Raw genomic sequence first — 21,552 nt, 5'->3', positions numbered from 1 at the left:
TTACTCCATCATAAATTCATAGCATTAAATAGCAATTGTGGTAGCCAATAAAAATACCCCCTATCCACAGGACAGGTAATACTAGTTATTGGGACCCCCACCAAATCACAAGAAAAGAGGACCCTTGTCTCCTCATAAATAGATCAGCAACATCCATGGTCAGCTGAATCTTCTATTGGACTTCTAAAGATATCCAAGCAAAGGGAGAGAATGGAGCAGCGTTTGAACAAAGTTTTGCCAGGCCATATGCGAGCCCACCGATCAGCTAGTTCTTGTAAACAGGTCAAAACTCTTTTAAGTGCCCCATGCTTATGGTAGATATTTAGCTCTAAGCATGGGCCCTAGACCCCCAAACTGGACAAGAAATTTACAGCACATTATTTGATCCATTCAAACCATTAAGGCAGCCGTACCCCTTTAATAACTACTGGTCGAACCACTAGTCATTAATCTACAACACATCTTTAGCCCTTAAAAACCTAAAGACCGGGAGCTGAAATTTAACATCAGATTTTTCTCCTCCCAAACATCATTGTGTATTGTGTACAAGCTAGTCTAAAGTGTATGGACACCTTTACAGTAGATTATAGTTCCTATCAGACCAATCCAGACTTAGAGAATGCTCAGCTGTCAGGTAATCCATTATTAAGAGGGAGAAAATAAAGCATTTAGTTCTGCTGCCAAATGACCTTCTGATGAGTGCGGAGAGGACAACCTACAAGGTCACAAGCCGAGTGGTCTCCGCTCTCCACGCCGCACTGTAACTCCAATCATATCATTTGCTTTCATCAGCTCTGCACTTGTCCTTCATCACACTGGTCTATCTTTACTTACTGAGAGCCCTCTTATCACTAAGCTGGGTCATCAGGGTCCTGGATGTAAATTGTAAGACATCTCATTTCTATATACTTGACTTGCAAGACTTATGCTGATTTCGTGAAAGCATAAAAATTATCTTAGAAGGCACTAAATTATATACATGTAATGAGAAAGAAGTACACCCTCTTTGAATCCTATGGTTTTATGTATCAGGACAAAAGAAATATTTGTTCATAAAAAGGTCCTAAATTAAATTAAAGCGTACCTGTTGCAATTTTTTTTTATTAAATGAACAGGGGGTTGTGATCACAAGCAGTTTTGTAATATGCTGGCTTAATTTTATATTTTCTATGTTTATATCAATGTTATACCAAACTGTGGTCCGTGCTGATATATGGTCTTTTCTCTGTTTAAAAAAAATAAATAAAAAGAGACCAAGCACAGGAAGACCCAGTACTTTACACATTCACACAAGGAAAGACACCTATTCATCATGCAGGTTGTTTATCAGCTGAAGGCAGTTAACTTCGGTTAATGATATTATTAATTTTTGCTAATTATATTTTCAGCTCTGCAGCTTACCAGGAGACAATGCTCTTTGGTATGCAACTATTCCGTCAGTATAATGTCCTTGTGTGGTTACAGAGGTTTTGGTGCTGTGTTACAGGAGAGCTGACCATACAATGCAAGCACCCACAGGATTCTCTGCTACCGAATATGGACATGCAGTAGCTGTACACATGCACAGTGAAGGGAGACACCTAGTGGCCATATGTATAATGTTGATTTTAACATAGTAAAAAATAATGAGAGTATATTACATAGCAATAGTTTTTCTTATAGCCATATATAAAGTAAGAGAGCAATAATAAAATATGAAATACATTACCTCATGGTCTGGAGGGGACGATGCCAAGGCTTTCTGGAACATACTCTCACATAATCCTTTTTGTTGATATTCTCAAGGAACTTGACATACAGTCGCTGGTAGCGGTTTTTGGCATCACCAAAGTATCCCAAATACTGAATGGGAAAAAACATAAAAACAATATTATTATTCAAATATAACAATGTCATTCTAGATCACTGTTCTCCATTGTGTGGAGCTGTTAGAAAACTACAACTTCCATCATGCCCGCAGATCATAATTTTAGAGCCAATATGCTAAAAGGGCAACTTCAACGTAATTTTTTTTTCTTTCAAATCAACTGGTGTCAGAAAGTGCCAGAGATTTATAATTTAATTTTTAAATATTGTGTCACCAGTACTTATCAGCTGCTGCATGTCATAGACATAGATATGTAAGACATCACAGAAGCTGATAAGTACTGGAAGACTTGAGATTTTTTAATAGACGTAAATTAGAAATCTCTGATACCAGTTGATTTGAAAGAATTTTTTTTTCCTGCTGGAGTTGCCCTTTAATGTTTACTCAATTTTTTTTTAGCAAGGGGGCACCTGACACAGCAAAATTAGTAAACATGGTAATACATTGCAGTTGGTGCACTATTGATATAGGAAATGGTCCACTTATATGCTACATAGATTGCCTACATGCTACATAGACGGCCTACACAAGGAATTTCAAGGTAATGTCTATTAACAAAAAACAAAAAATTCTTGTCCATTGATGTGCCTGGCCTTGCCAGTTAGCCGCTAGGGTATATTCACATGTACCGTAAATACCGTACCATAATAAAAAAAACCTGTAAAAATGCACTGTGAGTATGGCGTGCCTTAGACTAGAATGGTAATCAGATCCGCAGTGGATTTCAGTTTAAGAAACCCACAATCCCTTGGGACACCATATATGTGAATGTATACTTAAAGAGAATTCTGAATACCAGTAAAATTCAGTCTTCAGGGTGGAGTCTGGTTTCCTGATGAGCACAACTCTGGTGGACACTAGGATAGGATACTATGGAACAGTCTATGGCTTGCTGACAGACTTGCTCTGTATTTAGATGCTGGCTCTCTCACACTTGCGAGGCAATGTCACAGAGTAACTTACATTGCTGGTGGCACAGAACTGGCGTTGTCCATCTTTGATTTCGGGAGTGAATTTTTGTAATAAAGCTTTTTGTACCCGCCAGATCGGAGGTGGCTCCCGTCCAGTCTGTAATGCAAGCTGCAGATACAAGAACAGAACTCTCAATATACAGCTTAGAAATAGCGGTGGATACTGTGAAACAAGTTACAAAAAATCAAAATGAGGATTTTTCCATCTGTTGTTATTACTCTAAAAGACGGAAACACAAGTAGAGTTGTGAATGAGTTCTAAGTAGGTTTAATAAGTTTAGAGTGAGTTATTGTTGCCGGCGCCGAATTGGCAGGTTCTCTGATAAATCAAGTTAAAGAGGTAGTGCGATGTTTAAAAATTATCACTGAAAAACATACATTACAAAGTTATACTATTATTATATTGTTATATTACAACATTGTAATGTGTGTTATTTAAGTGAATTGCCCCCTTCCCCATGTCCCCCCCCCCCCCCCGACCATGGACCCAGATGTGTGATACAGTATACTTACGGAATCACTGTCGACCCTGGCTGCTGACTGCTCCAGCCCTCCCTCAGCCATTAGCTGAGCATAAGAAAAGCCCCAGACGTCTTCTGTTATGCTCAGCCAATAGCGGCTGAGCAGCTGATGACGCGCTAGAGGGGGGGCTGGCATGAGGGAGAGCTGGAGCAGTTAGGCCGGCCTCTTGAAGATGACGTGATCGTCCCAAGATGGCAGCCGGGCTCGACAGTGATTCTGTAAGTATACTGTATCACACTACCGGGTCCAAGGTCGGGGGGAACATGGGGAAGGGGGCCATTCACTTAAATAACACACACACACATTACAATGTTGTATAACTTTGTAATGTGTGTTATTTAGTAAAAAAAAATGTTTTACACCGCACTACCCCTTTAAAATAAATGGAGAAAAGTAGATCTCTCGTCTTGATTATGAATTGGTGTATTAAATTATCTTGAGAAATGAAACCGATTGGGTAAACAGTAACATGTCATAATTGTAAGAGATTATATTATTATTGGTATTTTTCTGCCTAATGTTGGTATTATATATGGGTTTTTTTTATTCTGTATAGAAAAAAATAATAAAATGAGCAGCGAGCCAGGAAGTAGATTAAATGGTCACTGGTAGAGATGAGCGAACCTGGAGCATGCTTGAGTCGATCCGAACCCGAACTTTCGGCATTTGGTTAGCGGTGGCTGCTGAAGTTGGATAAAGCCCTAAGGCTATGTGGAAATCATGGATATAGTCATTGGCTGTATCCATGTTTTCCAGACAACCTTAGAGCTTTATCCAAGTTCAGCAGCCGCAGCTAATCAAATACCGAACGTTCGGGTTTGGATGGACTCTAACCCGAACCCAGTTCGCTCATCTCTAATCACTGGGGATCTGAACATCCAGACCTGACTAATTTAAACTGACTTTTAAGACTTTTAACACTTTAAAGGGGTACAGAAAAATAAAATAGTTTTTTTAATCAATTGGTACCAGAAAGTTATATAGATTTTCAAATTCTATTTTAAAAACTCAAGTTATCCAGTACTTATCAGCTGCTGTATGTCCTGCATGTGTATTCTTTCCAGTTTGACAGGTTGCTCTCTGCTGCCACCTCTGTCAATGTCAGGAACTGTAAAGAGAAATAGCAAATCCCTATAGAAAACCTCTCCAGCTCTGGATAATTCCTGACATAGCAGGAGAGCACAGTGTCAGACTGGAAAGAATGAACCACTTCCTGCAGGACATACAGCAGCTGAAAGACTAACTTTTTTTGTTTGTTTTTTTTAAGTAGTAATTTACAATTCTGTATAACTTTCTGGTACTGAGTGATTTAATTTTTTTCCCTTTGGGATACCCTCTTAAATTTGACTTTGTAACAATTACAAACGTAAAGTTTAGAGACTGCAAGACCTTTTACCATAGAACTCAATAGAATTCAGTGCTAAAAACTGCAGTTACTGGGGCTTTTTGACAAAAAAAAACACATTTTTGTGCATCAAGATCCAGCTCCGGGGAAATGATGGACCAACTCCTCCATCAAGGTCTTTCATATGATAAGGTCTTCCAGTGCACCCATCAGATTCCAGAGACAGGAGGCACGGTCAAGATTTTGCTTATAAAAGGACAGTTGTATATTTATATATTATTTAGGAATATACATCTTCAGGCATATATTAGGGTGAATGAGATCTACCTTTAGTGCCTGAATGTCCTCCACACGTATAACAAATTCATCTCGCTCTCTGAAGATTCCTTCACCACTACTTTCAACGTCTTCATCATCAGTCTCTCCACAGATTGCAGCGGTCTCCTGCTTTTTGGCCAGGTGTAGAGGTCTGGAATCTTCAGGTTCTTCCTGCTCAGGAGATGACTGGGCGGGAGGTTCTTCAGGGGGTGGAGGAGCTGGAGCTTCTTGAGGAGATGGAGGGGAAATTGGAACTGGTGGCTCTGGCTGCGATGACGGTTCAGAAGGCATAGGACTTGCCACCTTCTCTTCTACCACAGCAGGTGCTTAAGAAAAAAAAAATACTTAAGAAAATGTCTGATGTCTTAACAACTGATACAAACAGTTAGAGGGTTTAACGGACTCTCTCTCTAAAAAAAAAAAAAAAAACTTTGGAAAACACCCAAGTTTACCTGAACTTTATTTTGCCAAAGGGGTTCTCCACTTTGTGTAATCCCTATTTACTGGAAGAGATCCTGGAATATATGCCGATATATGTGTTCCACTTCAAAGGGCCCTATTACACAAGACGATTATCGTGCAAAAAAATTGTTATATCGTTCGAATTTAAACGATAATCGTTCTGTGTAATTGCAGGCAACGATTAAAAAATCGTTTGTATGTCATTGATCTAGATCTGAACCTAAAATTATCGTTAATCGCTCGCTGTAATTCCACATTTATTCGCTCAAGTTCGGCATTTGTTCACTAATCGTTCAGTGTAATTGCACATTGTTCATTGTTTTGCTGGGATCAGAAGGAATAAACGATCATAGTAACGATCGCAATAACGATCGTAACTAACGACCATCGTTCTATGTAATATGGTGAACGATTTCAGGTTAACGATAAACAATCTCATTTGCGACCGTTTATCGTTAGTCGTTAAAAATCGCTCTGTGTAATAGGACCCTAAGACAAGCTATAATCTGTGGGGAAACCTAGTAGGAAGGGTTCATTTTCTCTACAGCACCACCACAGGGGAAATTAGGTATTACATTGTATACATTCAAATGAAGGACAGGATGGGACCTCCAGCATAAGCAACGCTCTTTGTAACTGCATCATACTCTGAACAAGGAGGGTGTTAAATGGGAAATCCCTTTCTATTACCTCCTGAACAGGGTACATGATAATAGAGGACCCTTATCGCATTTACCCTATAGCGCATTTACTAACCTGTGTTTTCGGTCTCTTTGCGGTCAGTAGGATCATAGAGTGCAGAGATGGCTGAAGAGATGCTCTTTTGCAGATCTTGGTTTTTGCTTACGGAATCCTCCTCATCGGAGGAAAAGGAAGGTAGGGTCTCCAAATTCCGCTTCAATTCATCATCCAGCCTCTTGCAAGGGCTGGTACAGCTCATGACCAAACTATCACTCTCCGTTGAGTCTAGAGTTCCAGACAGCATTTGAGAAGCCATGCCGAACGAAGCCTGTGAAGCCTGCTGGGCAGACGGTGGTCGGTTCTTTGAGGGGCTGGTGTTGGCTGTGGGCAGCTGCTGCCTCTTTCCTGACTTTAAGAAATCCAAAAAGGAGGCCATGAAGCCCGATTTTATTTCTGGTTGCTTTTCTTCTACCTCTTTGATCTTCTGTTTGATCTTTTCCCGTGTCTGGCTGTTGTCCAAAGCATTCTCCTGGGGAGGAGGAAGCAGCTCAGCTTGATCCATCTGCATTGTATCGTTCCCTTTTGGCACTTGCAGTTTGATCTGCCCAAAGAGATATAAAGGCACACCGTGAGCTTAGGAACCTTTGGGAAAATGATCAACCTATTAACCAGCTGCTACTTGAATTGACAAAAAAATTAAAAAAAAACATAAAAGAAAAAAAAACGAGAAAAATAAAAAGAAACATACATGTCTACTAAAAGGCTTTAGATACAACTAAAGAAACAAAGTCGTGATGGCCATTTACTGTTGGCTAATGTTTAATAACTTGTACTTTCCATTTATAGTGTGTGGAAGAACAAACCACATACCTTTAGTGGTTTCAGTGGCTCCATTGGCATGCTTTCCCTTCCTTCATCTGTTATTCTCCTGCCTCTCCCTCTACCTCTTCCTCGTGGACGTCTAATACCATCATGCCCTAAAACATGAGGTTCTACCAGTGGTCTGATCCTTGGTCTTCCTCTAGGCCTAGGGGGTCCTTCTCTTTTAGGTTTTGTAGGTTTCCGGCCTCGTCGTTTTGGCCCATCCATACTCGGTGGGCAAAAGTCAATATCGCCCATAGGGCTGATGTTAGGCCTAGTACGACAGCTCGAGATGAGATCAGGGAGAAGGTCAGGTAGTCTACGACTGTTTAATCGGATATCTGCAGGAACGTCCTCCTTGTCTTCATCATCTTCAAACTCATATTCCTGGGCATAATTTTTCTTGGGTGGTTGGAAAGAGGGTTCTCTCTTCTTCAGTAAATGAAAAGATGATGTCTTGAGGAGTTTCTTGGGTTTGGAAGAGCAGAAAATAGGTGAGGTTAGGCCAGGTTTTACTTCGGATGACTGCTGACCATGACTGGATTGAATAAGTCCTAGTTGCTCTGTGTTGACAGTAGAAGGTAACTCGTGTTTTACAGACACAGAGTCCAGACCTAGGTGAACATTTTGCTGATTGTCATTACTTTCAGAGGTGCAGTAACCTGAATATCCTTGGCTAGACTGCATCATCTCATAGCTATTTTTCATAGCATCATTTCTGTCCATGCTCTGGGAGCCATCATCACCACCACAGCTTGACTTTGGGAACTCATCGTTTCCACAAGGTGGTGGACAGAACATATCTTCCATGCCAGGGAAAAAACTTCGCTCTTCATCCTGCAAAAGGGAATCGGGAAAGCAGATAGAAGTCAAAGGAACAAACCGTTGCTTGGATCCTTGAGGGCTAGGGCTATCAAACTGATCCTTAGGCTCCATCTGAGCTTGAGGCACCTGTTGGGAGGATTCAGGATCTAAACGCAAGGGGTCTCCTGCATCAGGCATAAGGTGTTGCTGACCCTGGACAGGACCACTCTGACCCAAGTGTGTTTCTAAGTTCAAGTCAGGCTCCAAAAAGTCCTGAATTTCTTGAGGACGGGATAACGCCTGCATTGCATCATTTTGGGGGAGTACTTCCATGCCCTCAGACTGAAGCGATGCCTGCATCCTCTCAGGCTGCATTTCTTGTTGCATGCGTTCAGACTGAAGTTGTGCCTGGAGCTGAGGGGATTGCTGGTCTGTCTGCATCTGGTGAGAGTCCATCAACTGTGCCTCTATTGACTGAGAGCGAGAGTGTACCTCCAAAGACTGTGAGCGGACATGAGCTTGCATTTGTTGTGACTGTAAATGCGCCTCCAGAGCCTGTGACTGCAACTGCATCTGTAGCTGTGGAGATTGTGCTTCAGCTTGGATCCTTTGTGGCTCCAAAAGGTGTACATCCATGGGTGTCTGTACTTTTCTCTGGTGTGCCTGCAGCTGACTCTGGGTGTGAGTGAGAACAGACTGCAAGAGTTGGGACTGTTGAGTCGTCGGCTGGTGGGTAAGAGAAAGCGGCAGATCAGGAGACGTATCCATCATCATCGGAGTGCCTTGCTGGCTCTGGAGCATGTTGTGAGTCTCCATTGACTGACTCTCAGCCACCATCCTGTGAGCCTGTGATGCATGCTCAGGAGTCTTTTGCATGTATGAATGCGCAGAGTTCAAGTCTTTACTAGAGGTGTCCATATGTGGTAGGTGGTCTACTGACTTTTTTATGTCCTGAGTGAAGGAATCCATGGGACCAGTCTGATGACTATAATGAACTACTGACGTTCCCAGAGATTCTGGAGTTGACCTGGTGTTTGCGTATTCCTTATGCCGATCACTTTTTTTCTTGTCTTTTAAACTCTGAAGAGATAATTCTAAACCTTGGTTGTCCAAGTTTGAGTTAGTCCTTATAACACTTTGCAGATGATATCTCTCCTCCGTTTTGCTCATCTCATAGGCCATGGATTTGCTAGATCTTTCCTCACATTCCACAAGGCTTTCCGAGGAGACTCGAGGGGGACTCTGTGACTGTAATAGGTGCTGAATGAGAAAGTCTTCATCGTCTGTCCTCTCAGTAGAGAGCAGATCAGAATCGGATTTGGGTTTGCTGTAAGAAGGTGTTCTTTCTAGGCTGGGTTGGGAATTTTGATAACTTTGCGAATGGGAAGCCTGCATGAATGACGGTGAAAGCACTGACGTCAAGTATTTCTGAGACTGTCCGGGAGAAGCAACACTTTGAGAGCGACTAGATGAAGGGGACTGCAGAGGCCGAATGATCTGAGAAGGACTAGAATCGGATAAATTCTGTGCATGACTGACTGAAGAATACCCAATAGATGGGGCATGGCTAGACATGGCTGGGGAATGGCCAGTGCTGTAGCTTAGAGAAGGACTGGCAGTGGGTAAACCTTGTGAATGAGCAGGGACATAGCTAGAAGCCTGGCTGGCCGACACATGAGACTCTGTTTGGACACTGTAACTTGGAATCTGGCCCACAGATGACAACCCTTGCAAATGCTCCGGGGAGTAGGTCTGATTCTGGCTCACACATGTCTGCAAGCCTTGAGACTGGCTGGTTGTATAGCTTTGTGATTTGCTCCCGCTGGTCAGATCTTGAGCCTGGCTAGATGTAAAGCCTTGTGACTGAGTAACAGCTGAAAGGTTTTGTGACTGAGTTACAGCATAGTTTTGTGACTGGGACATAGAAAGAAGATTTTGCGGCTGTCCAGGGGAGTACGCCTGAGACTGGCTAGCAATAACAGAGCTGGGCTTTGGAGTGGATGAGGAATAGTTGTGTGTCTGTCCTGTGGATGCAATGCTTTGGCACTTTGGAGTGGCAGTCGATCGAGGAGTCTGCCTAGAAGCTGAATAGCTTTTGGACTTGTTGGAAGAGGAAGATGTTGAATAACCCGGGGACTGAATTATTGGTCTGTAGCTTTGAGACTGCTCTTGGCGCGCTTGTGAGTTTTTCTGCTGTGACCCCTCGCTACTCACAGGAGACTGGTCACCCAGCGGACTGCAGGATAAGCTGGAACGATGTTGCATTTGCTGGTAACTACCTCCACAGCTTAGATAGTGCTGCAAGGAGTGAGCAGCAGCGGCTGCAGAGGGTAGCTGGGACTGGGCGCTGGAGGGCCGCTGGTAGTGCTTAATAACGCTGTCCTGCCGAGGCATCGCTCTTTCAATCGAAGAGGCCGGAGAGCTTGAAAACACAGAAGCGTTGTAGAGCTGGGATGTTTGTTCAGAAGGGCCAAGGGAGGAGGAGAGAAGGTTGAACTGAGATGGAAGGTGTCGTGAAGCCGACTCTTGGGCACTGCGATAGGCCGAGCTCTGAGATGGTAGTCCAGTGCCTAATACAGTGCTGCCAAGTCGGTCAAAACTGAGGGAAGATGGAACTGAAGACTGGGATGACTTTATATGGAGGAGGGGATCATGAGGAGAAAGGAGTCCATTTGAAGTGGGGCTGAATGTGGCATCTTGAAGCGTTAGTGAAGATGTTACTGGAAAGCTTCTACCACTGAAAGATGCGGGATGCTGGTAAGCAGAAAGGGCAGATGATGAAGGAAATGTACCGGATCCTGGAATGGCTCCAGATATAAAAAGTTCTGCTGGGGCAGGGGTGTGCATGGCTGTAAAACAAGAAAAAAATATCTTAAGTACACAATAAACCAACAAAGAATACCTATCTCTATCGCTATATACAAAACGCTGTAGTAACCCATGTAGTCTAAAGGTCCTTTTAGATGTAAATCTTTGGCCACCCACCAACGCAATAAGTGCCAATCGGAAAGATCAGCGTTTGTTTGTAAAACCAATCAATCACCAATGCATCGATCACTGCATCGTTAGTGCAGCCATTTAAATCTATTGCTATCGGCCTTACATTCCGATAGCAATAAAAGTCCACACTGCGATCAGCTCAGGAACGGGCATTTTCTTGCTGATCACCAACACTTTTACCACGGCCGATTACTGGCCAAAGGACTGTTTCTCGCAACACTCCTGGCTGATAATTGGCCTGTATAAAGGGGCTTTATATACCACCCCCCCTCCCTCCATGTGAATAGCAGGAGGGTATCTAAAAACAATGGTGGTAGGGTCACAAGCCAAACATCTATTGAAATTAGGTGACACAGCAATACCATTGCTTTCATTTTAAGCATTTCTAAATCAGATTTATTGGTATCAGAACTAAACATATGATGTGAATAAAAAAAAATAGGTTTCTTGATCAAAACCATTGCTTAAGTTTCCCATTTACCTGTCTGCCATGAAGGTGTGCGGAACTGAGAGAGAAGGGAGGAAGCGGAGGGCCCAGGCTGAGGTGCACGAGACTCAAGAGCAGAGATGAGATTCATCACTGAAGCGTCTGGGGTGGCACTACTGGCATGATGGAGGCCAGTCTCAAACAACCCCGACAATCCTATGAAGAGAACATAATTATCAAGTATTATTATTACTTCAGATCTAATAAATATATAAAATAATAAATAAAACATATTGAAAAAAATATCAGTAGCAGGCTGGGAATAGAGCAGAAGGCCTGCTCCACCATAGCATATTTGTGATTTAGTCTATCTTATCAAGCTGATTCTAAACCTATGTATTTCCTGTTTAAAAAAAAAAAATAATGATGCAACAGTTTATGCCATTGTCATATAACACTAAACACGAGTAACACAGTATCATAGTACACTAACTAAAAAAAACAAACACACAATTAAAAAATTATTTTATCACCTGCACACTGTTCTGTACTGATGTGGGGCAATAACTTGGAAACAGCTGTCTGCAGATGGGGATTCAGTCCTTTAGGAGGAATTTTTGGCTTGGCATATATCCCCAGTCAAGTTCTAAGATTTCTAATTTGAGTGAAACACTGACGGGAGAGTTGCCTTTTTAAGGTGGTGTGAGAGCTATTTTTTTTTTTGCATATTAAAGACACAGACATCTAAGTCTGGCTGTAAAATAACTGCAGCAGGAGCCTCCCCAAAAATTGTGTTGTCTGCAATAGGTCACAAAGATTAAAGTATCCATCATTTGCAAAAAAATAAACTGACATTTCTCAAAGACATATCAAACGTTTTGATCCATCAGGGTTTGGGCATTCAGACCACCAACACCACTAGAAAGTGCTGGGAGAAGCATGCGGCTGTGCACTTTACTCCCTGGCTCGCTATAGAGAGTCAGGCTCCATAGACTTACCATGCAACCCATTAGCGCTGAAGAAGAGGTGGAGATCGTAACCAGCCAGTCGTGTGTGAGTCTCTTCTCCTGGCACATTGTAATTTTCGGTGGGAGTCAGAACACCCAAATCCCAGTGGATCAAAACTTTTGACATGTTTCTGTGATGTCAGAATTTTTTAAAAATGACAGGGACACCAAGGACTAAGCTCCTATCCCTCATAGGATCAATAGTCAATTAACCCTAGTGTGTTCTCTACAGGATTTCTACAACACTGTTTTTTTCAAAAACATGGAGAAAGTCATGGTGCTGGATTTGTGAGGTAACCAATGGTCTGTTTGTACTTACATTCACTATACTCTCAAACAATCCTGAATGAAGCTTACCTGCTGGGTGGTGGTTGGTGGCATAGCCCTGCAGGGGGTGAGGTGTTGCATACGCCTGTCTGTGCAAAATATCCGTCTCGGGGTGGGAGCCTCTTGAGCTTCCGTAGACCAAGCTAGCAATGAAAACAAGAGAGATGACATGTTAGCATCGCTGCCTTCACAGACGTCTTGTTGCTTTTTGATTGTACAATAGTCAGGAATAATATTTGCAGAACCTTTTGGCTTCAATTACACTAAAAAATATTTGTCTGACACGAGTGACTGCGCTCGACGCACTGATCAGACAACAGAAGCTCAGATGACGGAGCCAACGGTTTCAATAACTGACATGTTTTATAAATTATAACCGACTTTTGTGGTTTTCAGTTGCAACTGTTGAAAGTATAAAAAAAATTAAAAATAATACTGATTATTTACATTAGTGAAACCACAAACCACCTCTGAAGTCAGCAGCACAAGGTGGCGGAGGAGGAGGCTGAGGGTGCAGCAATGTGGCACAGGGATGGACATCTACAAAGCACTCTAACGGCACATGAACATCACTTGTATTATTATTACCCTAACCCCCAAACACAAGCAACAGCAGCAGCCTATGCAGTCATGTATAAAATCAATGGGTGATCATATATTGCAAGGAAATGTATGGTGGTTAAAAAAAAAAAAAAAAAATCAGTAGCAGTTTAGTTTTAACCATTCCAGACCCTCACAGTGGGAATATACCCTTTTGCAACTTGGTTCTGTCAAGAAGACGTGGGATAGAAGGAATTCCTAAGTTTTGTCGTACACCATTCTAAGGGCCCTATTACACGGGACGATTATCGTGCAAAAAATCGTTATATTGTTCAAATTAAAACGATAATCGTTCTGTGTAATTGCAGGCAACGATCGAAATATCAATCAGATGTCATTGATGGTTGATTTAGATCTGATTCTAAAATTATCGCTAATCGATCGCTGTAATTCCACATTCGTTCGCTCAAGTTACGCATTTGTTCACTAATCGTTCAGTGTTATTGCCCATTATTTTGCTGGAATCAGAAGGAATAAACGATCATAGTAACAATCGCAATAACGATGAATTAATGATAGTATCTAACGATTATCGTTCTGTGTAATATGGCGAACAATTTCAGGTTAAGGATAAACAATCTCATTTGCAATCGTTTATCGTTAGTCGGTAATCGTTAAAAATCACTCCGTGTAATAGGACCCCAACGCTAGGTACAAGGGAAATCAAAAAGATAAAATGATTAAAAAAAATAAAAATTATGTGCCACCAGCCCTTCAAAGAAAAGCTGTTAAGCAGAAAATGACCAAGTGTCAAATGACTAAGTAGAAAGGAAATTTGTTGTGATGCTGTAATTACACGCGGTTAATACACAGTGACAGGGCACGTAATGGGAATGTGTCACATAGATTTTTTTTTTTTTTTTACACTAATTAGAGCCAGATACGGAAAGATATATTTTTCGAATCTGCTTCTACGTTCTGATTTTTTTTTTTTTTTTACTTTTACTACACTATTATGGAAGCCATCTTGCCTAAACTGTTGTTAACAGCATTTACAGATATACAGTTCCCTAAACATACAAAACAACATACTTAAGAGGACCCCACTGACAAATTTGGGACAGTTTTCTAGGCATGCTCTGTGACCTATAAAGTGGTCATTGTGTAGTGAAGTGTGGAGGTGAGCTGTGAGCTGCAAATGACCTGACCCTGTCCTATGTATATACTCATGGTCTAGGTTAGCAACCGCCACTCCACTCTAAACTAGTGGTCGGACTTCTATACAATGTAGATGTATAGCGCATTTATACTGTACAATATAACTATATGAGTTAAGATCATACTACGGAAAACAGGAGGAAATTCTGAGTGGAACCCCTGCGAGGCATCCCACTGAAACAGATAGCAGGTGGGATCCGAGCGGAGTGCACAGGCAGGAGTTCCGCAAGGAATTTCTGCCTTTTTTCCATAGTGTGAATGGGCCCTTACGGTCCCCCATCCAGTATATATTAATGTCGGATGAACCAGGCCCCCCGAGCATGATGGATTTTCACAGCCCAACCCCTTAGTTGTCAAAGATACAAGCCATTGCCAGAGTTGTCTGTCTCGTTATCTCCCCTTCCCGGCCTATCGTTCATGTGTAAAATAAAATACATTCAACCCTTACAGTTTATAGTTATGGCTCATCTTCCCATCACCCAGCTTGTCCTGCTATCACAACTAGCCTAGGCTAATACCTCATGTTGGAGTCAGGGAAAGCTGGGTGACTACCTATGTGGTAGATGAGTTCTGGCAGTCTTGGTAGTTACTCAGCTCTCCAAGAAACAGATGTAACTAAGAATATAAGTTGTTCATGCATTTCGGATTAAAGAGGAAGCGAGTGAATTAACTTGTAACGTAACATTTATAAAACCACATCCCTGGCCGGCAGGGTGACATATAACCTCACAGGAAGTGCCGTTTGCATATCAAGTACTGTGATGGTTGCTTAGCAACTGCATTCTAGGTACAAGGCCTGGTACTATGGGTGCGCAGTAAAGCATTTGTTGAATATGTACAACATGAATCAGAATATCCAGAGAAAAGCCTGAGATCAGAAGGAGCCAAGAACAGACAGCAGTCAGCAAGTGCCTCGACCCAAGTGATTCACTGTGATTCACCCACGCAGCAAGAGCCAGGAGGTGCCAGCCATCTATGCCAAGAGATTCATGCCCAGATATTATTAGCGCACTACTGGCTGAAGCTACAATTACAATCCTGAAAGGGGAAAAAAAAAAAATACCCTGCTCAGACCCCAAGACTCAGCCCTGTTCTGTGTCACAACCCTAAACGGCGGGCATGTTGGCAGCGTCTCCTCATACAAAGCAGACAAAAATTTAAGTTATATTAGCATTAGATTATGGAAATCATTAATACATTTGTGGCAGGCGTATATGGCAGAGTCAGCGTGTAATATGCGGGTGCCACTTTTTGTGGTAAATTCATTCAGGATGTACTGCGCTCCCGTTTATGATGCATAAAACAACTAAAAAACTGCTGAAAATGGCCCGAAAACCGATCCTGACAACTCTAAATGTGCATGAACAATAAAATGGACATTTTATAGTAAAAAAAACTGGCCCAAAATGCTAAATGGGAACATTGTAGATGTAGATAGAAATAACCTTTAAAACCATTTCACAATGTCTTATGGTGGCCATACATCTTTAATAACGGACGGACAAATGATCTTTCAGCTGTCAGTTATGTCTCCCATCCGGCCCCCGCCCTTCTTATACACAGGAATGTTCGGCGCATCCAAGCAATCCTGTGTTCTCTATAGGGAGGGGTAAGCTGCAGATAGTGTCAGAGAGTGCTCTGACTGCGGCTTATCTCTTCCTGAACAAAGGGGTTTGGTGGGTATTTTTCTATTATGCCTGAACACTTTCTCCACCAAAATTATCTGTCGGGAGAGTCCCCAAAGTGTATGGGGAAATATACTCTCACATCAAAATACAACTGCTTGATGTTGCAAACCCAAAGACTGAGGATGCACCACTGACAAAGACCAGACAGGGATGTCATAGGAAGCTTGCATAGGTTCACATGGAGGCTGCCTTTATAGTATGTATGTTCTTATCACACAATACTTTACCTCACTAACATCAGAAGGAAACATGTCATAGAAATCTCTCCGTGGTGCAGCCTCAGGCTGTGGGCCTGTAATTTCAATCTATCATATCTCAGGACAAAAGTAAGATATTAAATCACAGTTTTCACATTTCCTGACGTGTAAGAAAAGGCCTTTTATGGCCGAGTAGTTGGACCATTCAGAAAAAACTGCAACAAGAAAAAATATACAACCAAGTAACCGATCAATGATTTCTGCAATACAAATATATAGATAATTGTTAATAATTGTCCTCTGTCTAAATTAATATAACAGTCATGGCCGCCTGCAGCTGCAGTGGGATTATTACAGCGGGAAGTACCAGGTACCGTTGGCGGCGGCCACTATTTGTCAAGGCACTTTGCTTCAGTAGTAACAAGAGAATGCATTAACCACATAAGAAAAAAAATCTATTCATAGATTGTAGTCTATGAGTGCAGAGCAGAGCACTGCCATTGTATTGTCCTATTGTCCCTGAGAGCAATGTACACAAAATGCTTAAACAATAGAGAATCATTGGCGGAGCTTCATTGTGCTGGAGAATATAAAAGGCCAGCTTATTCACCTTTACATAACCTCAAACCGCAAACATTTATTACAGCAAATCATGAAAGAACGGCAATGGCACAGGGCAACCATTTTACATGGCCTCACCTCTAAACACGGTGGGGAAGTAAGGGGGGGGGGGTTGTATTAGTCTTTTGTATATTGGACCCCCAAGTGTGACAAACAAAGCCACCCAGCTTTCCACACCCCCTTGATTAGTGGAAAAATATGAATCACTTGCTCTCTCCTACTTCTAGTCATGAAACAGGAGGCTCAGGATGAACAGTGAAACAGTTTTCCTACTAACAGGATGCAGTCATCAGCATGGTTACTACAACATGCATGATGGTACAGCACTGATGCTGGTGACAACCACCGCCATGTTAGGCTCTGTTCACATCTGCGTAATAGGATCTGTAAAAAAAAATCCTGGACACAAATACCACAGCATGGACAGTTATGTTGTTTATAAATCATGACAGAAACACGATTGCTTCATTTAAAGGGAACTTGTCACACTGTTAGAGAGGAGGAGCTGAGCAGATTGATAAATAATTTGTAGAACGAGTCAGCAATTCGGCATTTATTCATGTAAACCTCTGCCCATTCTGAGCTAGCAGTCCAGTGGGCGGTCCTACCCAGTGATTGACAGCTGTGTATAAGTTTGCATACAGAGAGAAGTGTCAATTACTGAGTAAGACCGCCCACTTGACTACATAACCCAGAACAAGCAGAGATTTACATGAATAAATGACAAGTTATCCTGGAACATTTCCCATAAAACTATATATCAACCTACTCAGCTCCTCCTGCTCTATAACACGCTGCCAGCAGATTGGAAGGAATTTTCAACATGACCGGGTCCCTTTAAATATAAGATGTCAGGCATTGTCCCTTTCTAAGATGTAGGGAATGCAACACCGCAGTGGTGGACACCAGTCTAAGATTTTAATTGTCTAGGTACACCCCAATGCGGGAATAGCCCTAAGTGTGAAAGGAAAGGGGTGCAACTAGCCAGAGACGGCGAATATAAAGACGACTATAATACAACTACCTAAAAGAAATCTGCTGTTTCCATAACTACCAAAGGCTACAACCATGCTTAACTTGGGACCCTATTCTACAAAAAGGGAGACCCAAAAAGGGAGACACATACCATATAGATATACCATAACTGTAGTTACAATACCCCTCTCCTTTTTTCGGAATCTTGCCCCCCCCCCCCCCCTATAGTGTAGGCCCGGCACTTCCACCCACTCACTACGCCCCTTCTTAGTAGGCAGAGCACAGCGCGAGTCTCACATAATATCATCATTTCTTATTTCGCTCCACACGTGAGTCTAGACAGTCAGCGCGTCTCAGCTCTTCTGCGTGAAGAAACATATTTCTGAGTCAGACACATACGAGACAACATGAGGTTATGCATTAAATATATATACGTGAAGCAGCTGTTAATTCACACGAGCCGCGTGGCCGCCTCTATTTATAGCTATTCTGATTGAAATAATGGAGGATTATCGTTACGGGGGTTTCTCCCATTAGGCCCGCCGCAGCCATTATATACATATATAATATATATATATATATATATATATATATATATATATATATATATATATATATATATATATATATATATATATAATATATATATTTATCATGCGCTTAGCGTGCTGCCTTGGAAAGCGAATACAATGTTTATATGATAAGTGACTGTAGAGACAGGACCCGAGCCGGCCTTTTACACTGAAATAATCTGTCAGCAAGAGATGAAACGCAGCCTGCCGCTCCTCGCTCTTGACAATTATTAATCAAGAGCGCAGTGTGTGATAATGAGAGGCGAGGAAATACCGGAGCCCAGGCTTATACTGGTATCTTATCTACCGTCTGTATCCGAGCTGGGCACTGCGACTGTCAATCAAGGTGCCCACTACATGGGTATTATTAACAGATACCCATATGGATTTCCATCACATTATTGATATACAGTAAAATTCTGATAGGCTTGCACCCTAAGTAATGGATTTACACAAGGAATAGCCTAAATGTCATTCAATGGGGGCAAAGGCTGTCCCCAATTTATTTTTGTTTTAATGCATTTGCCATGACTTATATAAATTCCTCAAACGCCATTGTTTAAAAAAAAACAAAAACTAATCCACAGAGACAAGAGGACTAGCTCTCTGGCGCCACCTATTGGAGGAACAGCAGAGCAGGCTGCACTATTTCATACCAACCAAAGGGCGAATTCTGCTTATGGGGCGGTCTATGAATGTATTAATCGTATACAGATTTCCGCCCACCGCCACAGACAGAGGTTAATTCTAAGCCCCCTAGAATCAACATCTGTATGTGGCGGTAGGCGAAAATCTGTGCATATCCTATAAACATATTTCACAGGAATTTCGGTGTAAAATCATGGCATCCTTAGAATGGAAATCAGTGACATCAGTGTGTAGCTCCTAGAGGTATATGGCCCCCACAACAGGATGCTGCAGGAATGGTGCTTAAAGGGATAATCCAGGGAAAATATTGTTCTTTGAAATCAACTGGTTTCAGAAAGTTACATATATTTGTAATTTTACTTATCAGCTGCTGTATGTCCTGCAGGAAATGGTGTTTTCTTTTCAGTCTGACACAGTGCTCTCTGCTGCCACCTCTGTCCAAGACAGAAACTGTCCAGAGCAGTAACAAATCCCCATAGAAAACCTCTCCTGCTCTGGACAGATCCTGTCTTGTACAGCGGTGGCAGCAGAGAGCATTGTATCAGACTGGAAAGAAGCCACCACTTTCTGCAGGACATACAGCAGCTGATAAGTATGGGAAGACTAGAGATTTATATATAACTCTAAATAAACCAGTTGATTTGAAAGAAAAAGATTTTTACTGAAGTACCCCTTTAAGCCGGTTTCATGCTAGCCTAATACAGATGCATTTTTACATCCATGTCATAGCCAAAATTCCTGCTTAGATTGTGGGTTTGATGACTGGAAATGAGAGCTATCAATTCGGGTCACTAAACCCTGGGATCGTGACTTTTACTATATTATGGAATTACATAAATGGTCGACAATACATTTCATATATAGTTGGACACAAGTTGTGACACTAACTTACTATTAAGTAGCAATAGAGAGGACTGAGAATTATAGGGTTTGCCTGAGATGCTGATCATATACAATATACAATCCCTGTACACCCTACTGGGAGAAAGAGGGGGCACTGCAAATGATGGAGAATAAGTAAACCTGTGTAACTACTGTATATCTGCCATAAACCCTTCCATACCAAAATGTTATTTAGCCTCCGGCTATTAAAGCAGCTGTCTACCTCAAATTCACCAGCCACAACGCATACAGAAAAATTGCTTGTCAGGATCAATATTTTTAGAAAAAGAACACATAATAGTGTGTGACTGGCACAGAAATGTAACATTATGATTTTGTGGAGGGGAATGCAGAATAGATACTAAACATACAGAAGTCGCAGAGCTGAATTTGTCATTTTTCACACCAGAATAACGCATAATAATATGAGGAGCTGCGGTTAATGACTGTCTCAGCTCTGCTACATCTGCATATATTATATGCCACCTCTTCATTCATAAATATGTGAGGTTCTTTATTACAGCAATAAGCAACAGCTCCACCTGGTGGAAAAGTCATGAAAATGCAAGTTCTTGGTTACTAGGCAAAAACACTATAACATTATATATTTATATATATATATATATATATATATATATATATATATATATATATATATATTATATATACACACACACACAATCTCAGTGTGTGCGATGATCTACACTTTACCATGTTATTAATAACAAATCCTGTTATATCTTCCAGTGATCCTGATTCATAGATTTCCCTCCAAAGCAGGGAATCTAAAACTTTACTATGTTACATTATGTTTATTGATTTGTATTATATCTCGTATTACGGAGGTGAAACAAATGCAATAATGAATAATAACAACAATGTATGGAACAAAAAAAAACAAAAACGAGAATTCTACAGTCGCTTTAACTTTTTTATTGCTAATAAGCATTGATGAAACTGAGACCCTGTTCACACGCGTGTGTGGTTCTGTGAGGAGCCTGCAGTACCACGTAGGACCAGCAGTGCTATATGTAAAGCTGGCCATACACATAGCTGTCAGTCAGGAGCAATTTGGCAGACAACTCTCCCCCCTGTTTCCCCCATACACATGCAGACTCAGCAGAGCATACATGGGTTTTCCATAGGGAGAAAACCGCTGACAGATTTCTGTGGCAGCAGTTTATCTCCTCAAAAACAAAAAGGATAGGGAGGTCACCATACACAATAGACGGTCAGCCGCTCCTGCCAGCTTAGTCACATCAATATCATTACAATATGGATGTGTCACCCATACATCACCTCCTCTGTTGCTAAGAAACTGACTGACCATAAACTTAAAACACCGCATAGGGAACAGCAAGGCCATAAGTTACGCTTCTCTACATTCTAGTTTAAAGGGTTTATCCTATTCAGTGTGCATTTTACCCTTATATATTTTACCTTTTTGCTGGGCTCAATTCTGGCTTTGAACCAGAAAGCTGCATCAAAAGCTATGTACGATTTACAGATTACAGTCTTCCAGTACTTATCAGCTGCTGTATATCCTGCAGGAAGTGGTGTATTTTTTTCCACTCTGCTGCCACCTCTGTCCATGACAGGAACTGTCCAGAGCAGAAGAG

The 21,552-nt window shown here is 41.6% G+C and overlaps 1 protein-coding gene across 2 annotated transcripts in view; it reads right to left on the bottom strand.

Annotated features, from left to right (window-relative positions):
- The window catches only part of PRR12 (proline rich 12), a 65,497-nt gene that overhangs the window by 9,096 nt on the left and 34,849 nt on the right, over positions 1 to 21,552 (bottom strand). The window contains exons 1-8 of one of the 2 annotated variants that reach the window (XM_069948836.1): positions 12,838 to 12,917; positions 12,623 to 12,735; positions 11,313 to 11,474; positions 7,037 to 10,680; positions 6,242 to 6,767; positions 5,033 to 5,349; positions 2,831 to 2,947; positions 1,709 to 1,842 (exon numbers count right to left, since the gene is read on the bottom strand). In XM_069948836.1, coding sequence (XP_069804937.1) covers positions 1,709 to 1,842; positions 2,831 to 2,947; positions 5,033 to 5,349; positions 6,242 to 6,767; positions 7,037 to 10,680; positions 11,313 to 11,409 — 4,835 coding nt within the window. In that variant the 5' untranslated portion in view covers positions 11,410 to 11,474; positions 12,623 to 12,735; positions 12,838 to 12,917. Of the gene's footprint in view, positions 1 to 1,708; positions 1,843 to 2,830; positions 2,948 to 5,032; positions 5,350 to 6,241; positions 6,768 to 7,036; positions 10,681 to 11,312; positions 11,475 to 12,622; positions 12,736 to 12,837; positions 12,918 to 21,552 lie in introns of those variants that run through there. The other variant, XM_069948835.1, reaches the window with a different exon arrangement.

This window comes from Dendropsophus ebraccatus, chromosome 12 (genome assembly GCF_027789765.1).
Source record: "Dendropsophus ebraccatus isolate aDenEbr1 chromosome 12, aDenEbr1.pat, whole genome shotgun sequence".
NCBI classification, from domain to species: Eukaryota; Metazoa; Chordata; class Amphibia; order Anura; family Hylidae; genus Dendropsophus; species Dendropsophus ebraccatus.
Note: the sequence above shows the minus strand (reverse complement) of the source record. Positions and strands in the feature narration are given on the sequence as shown.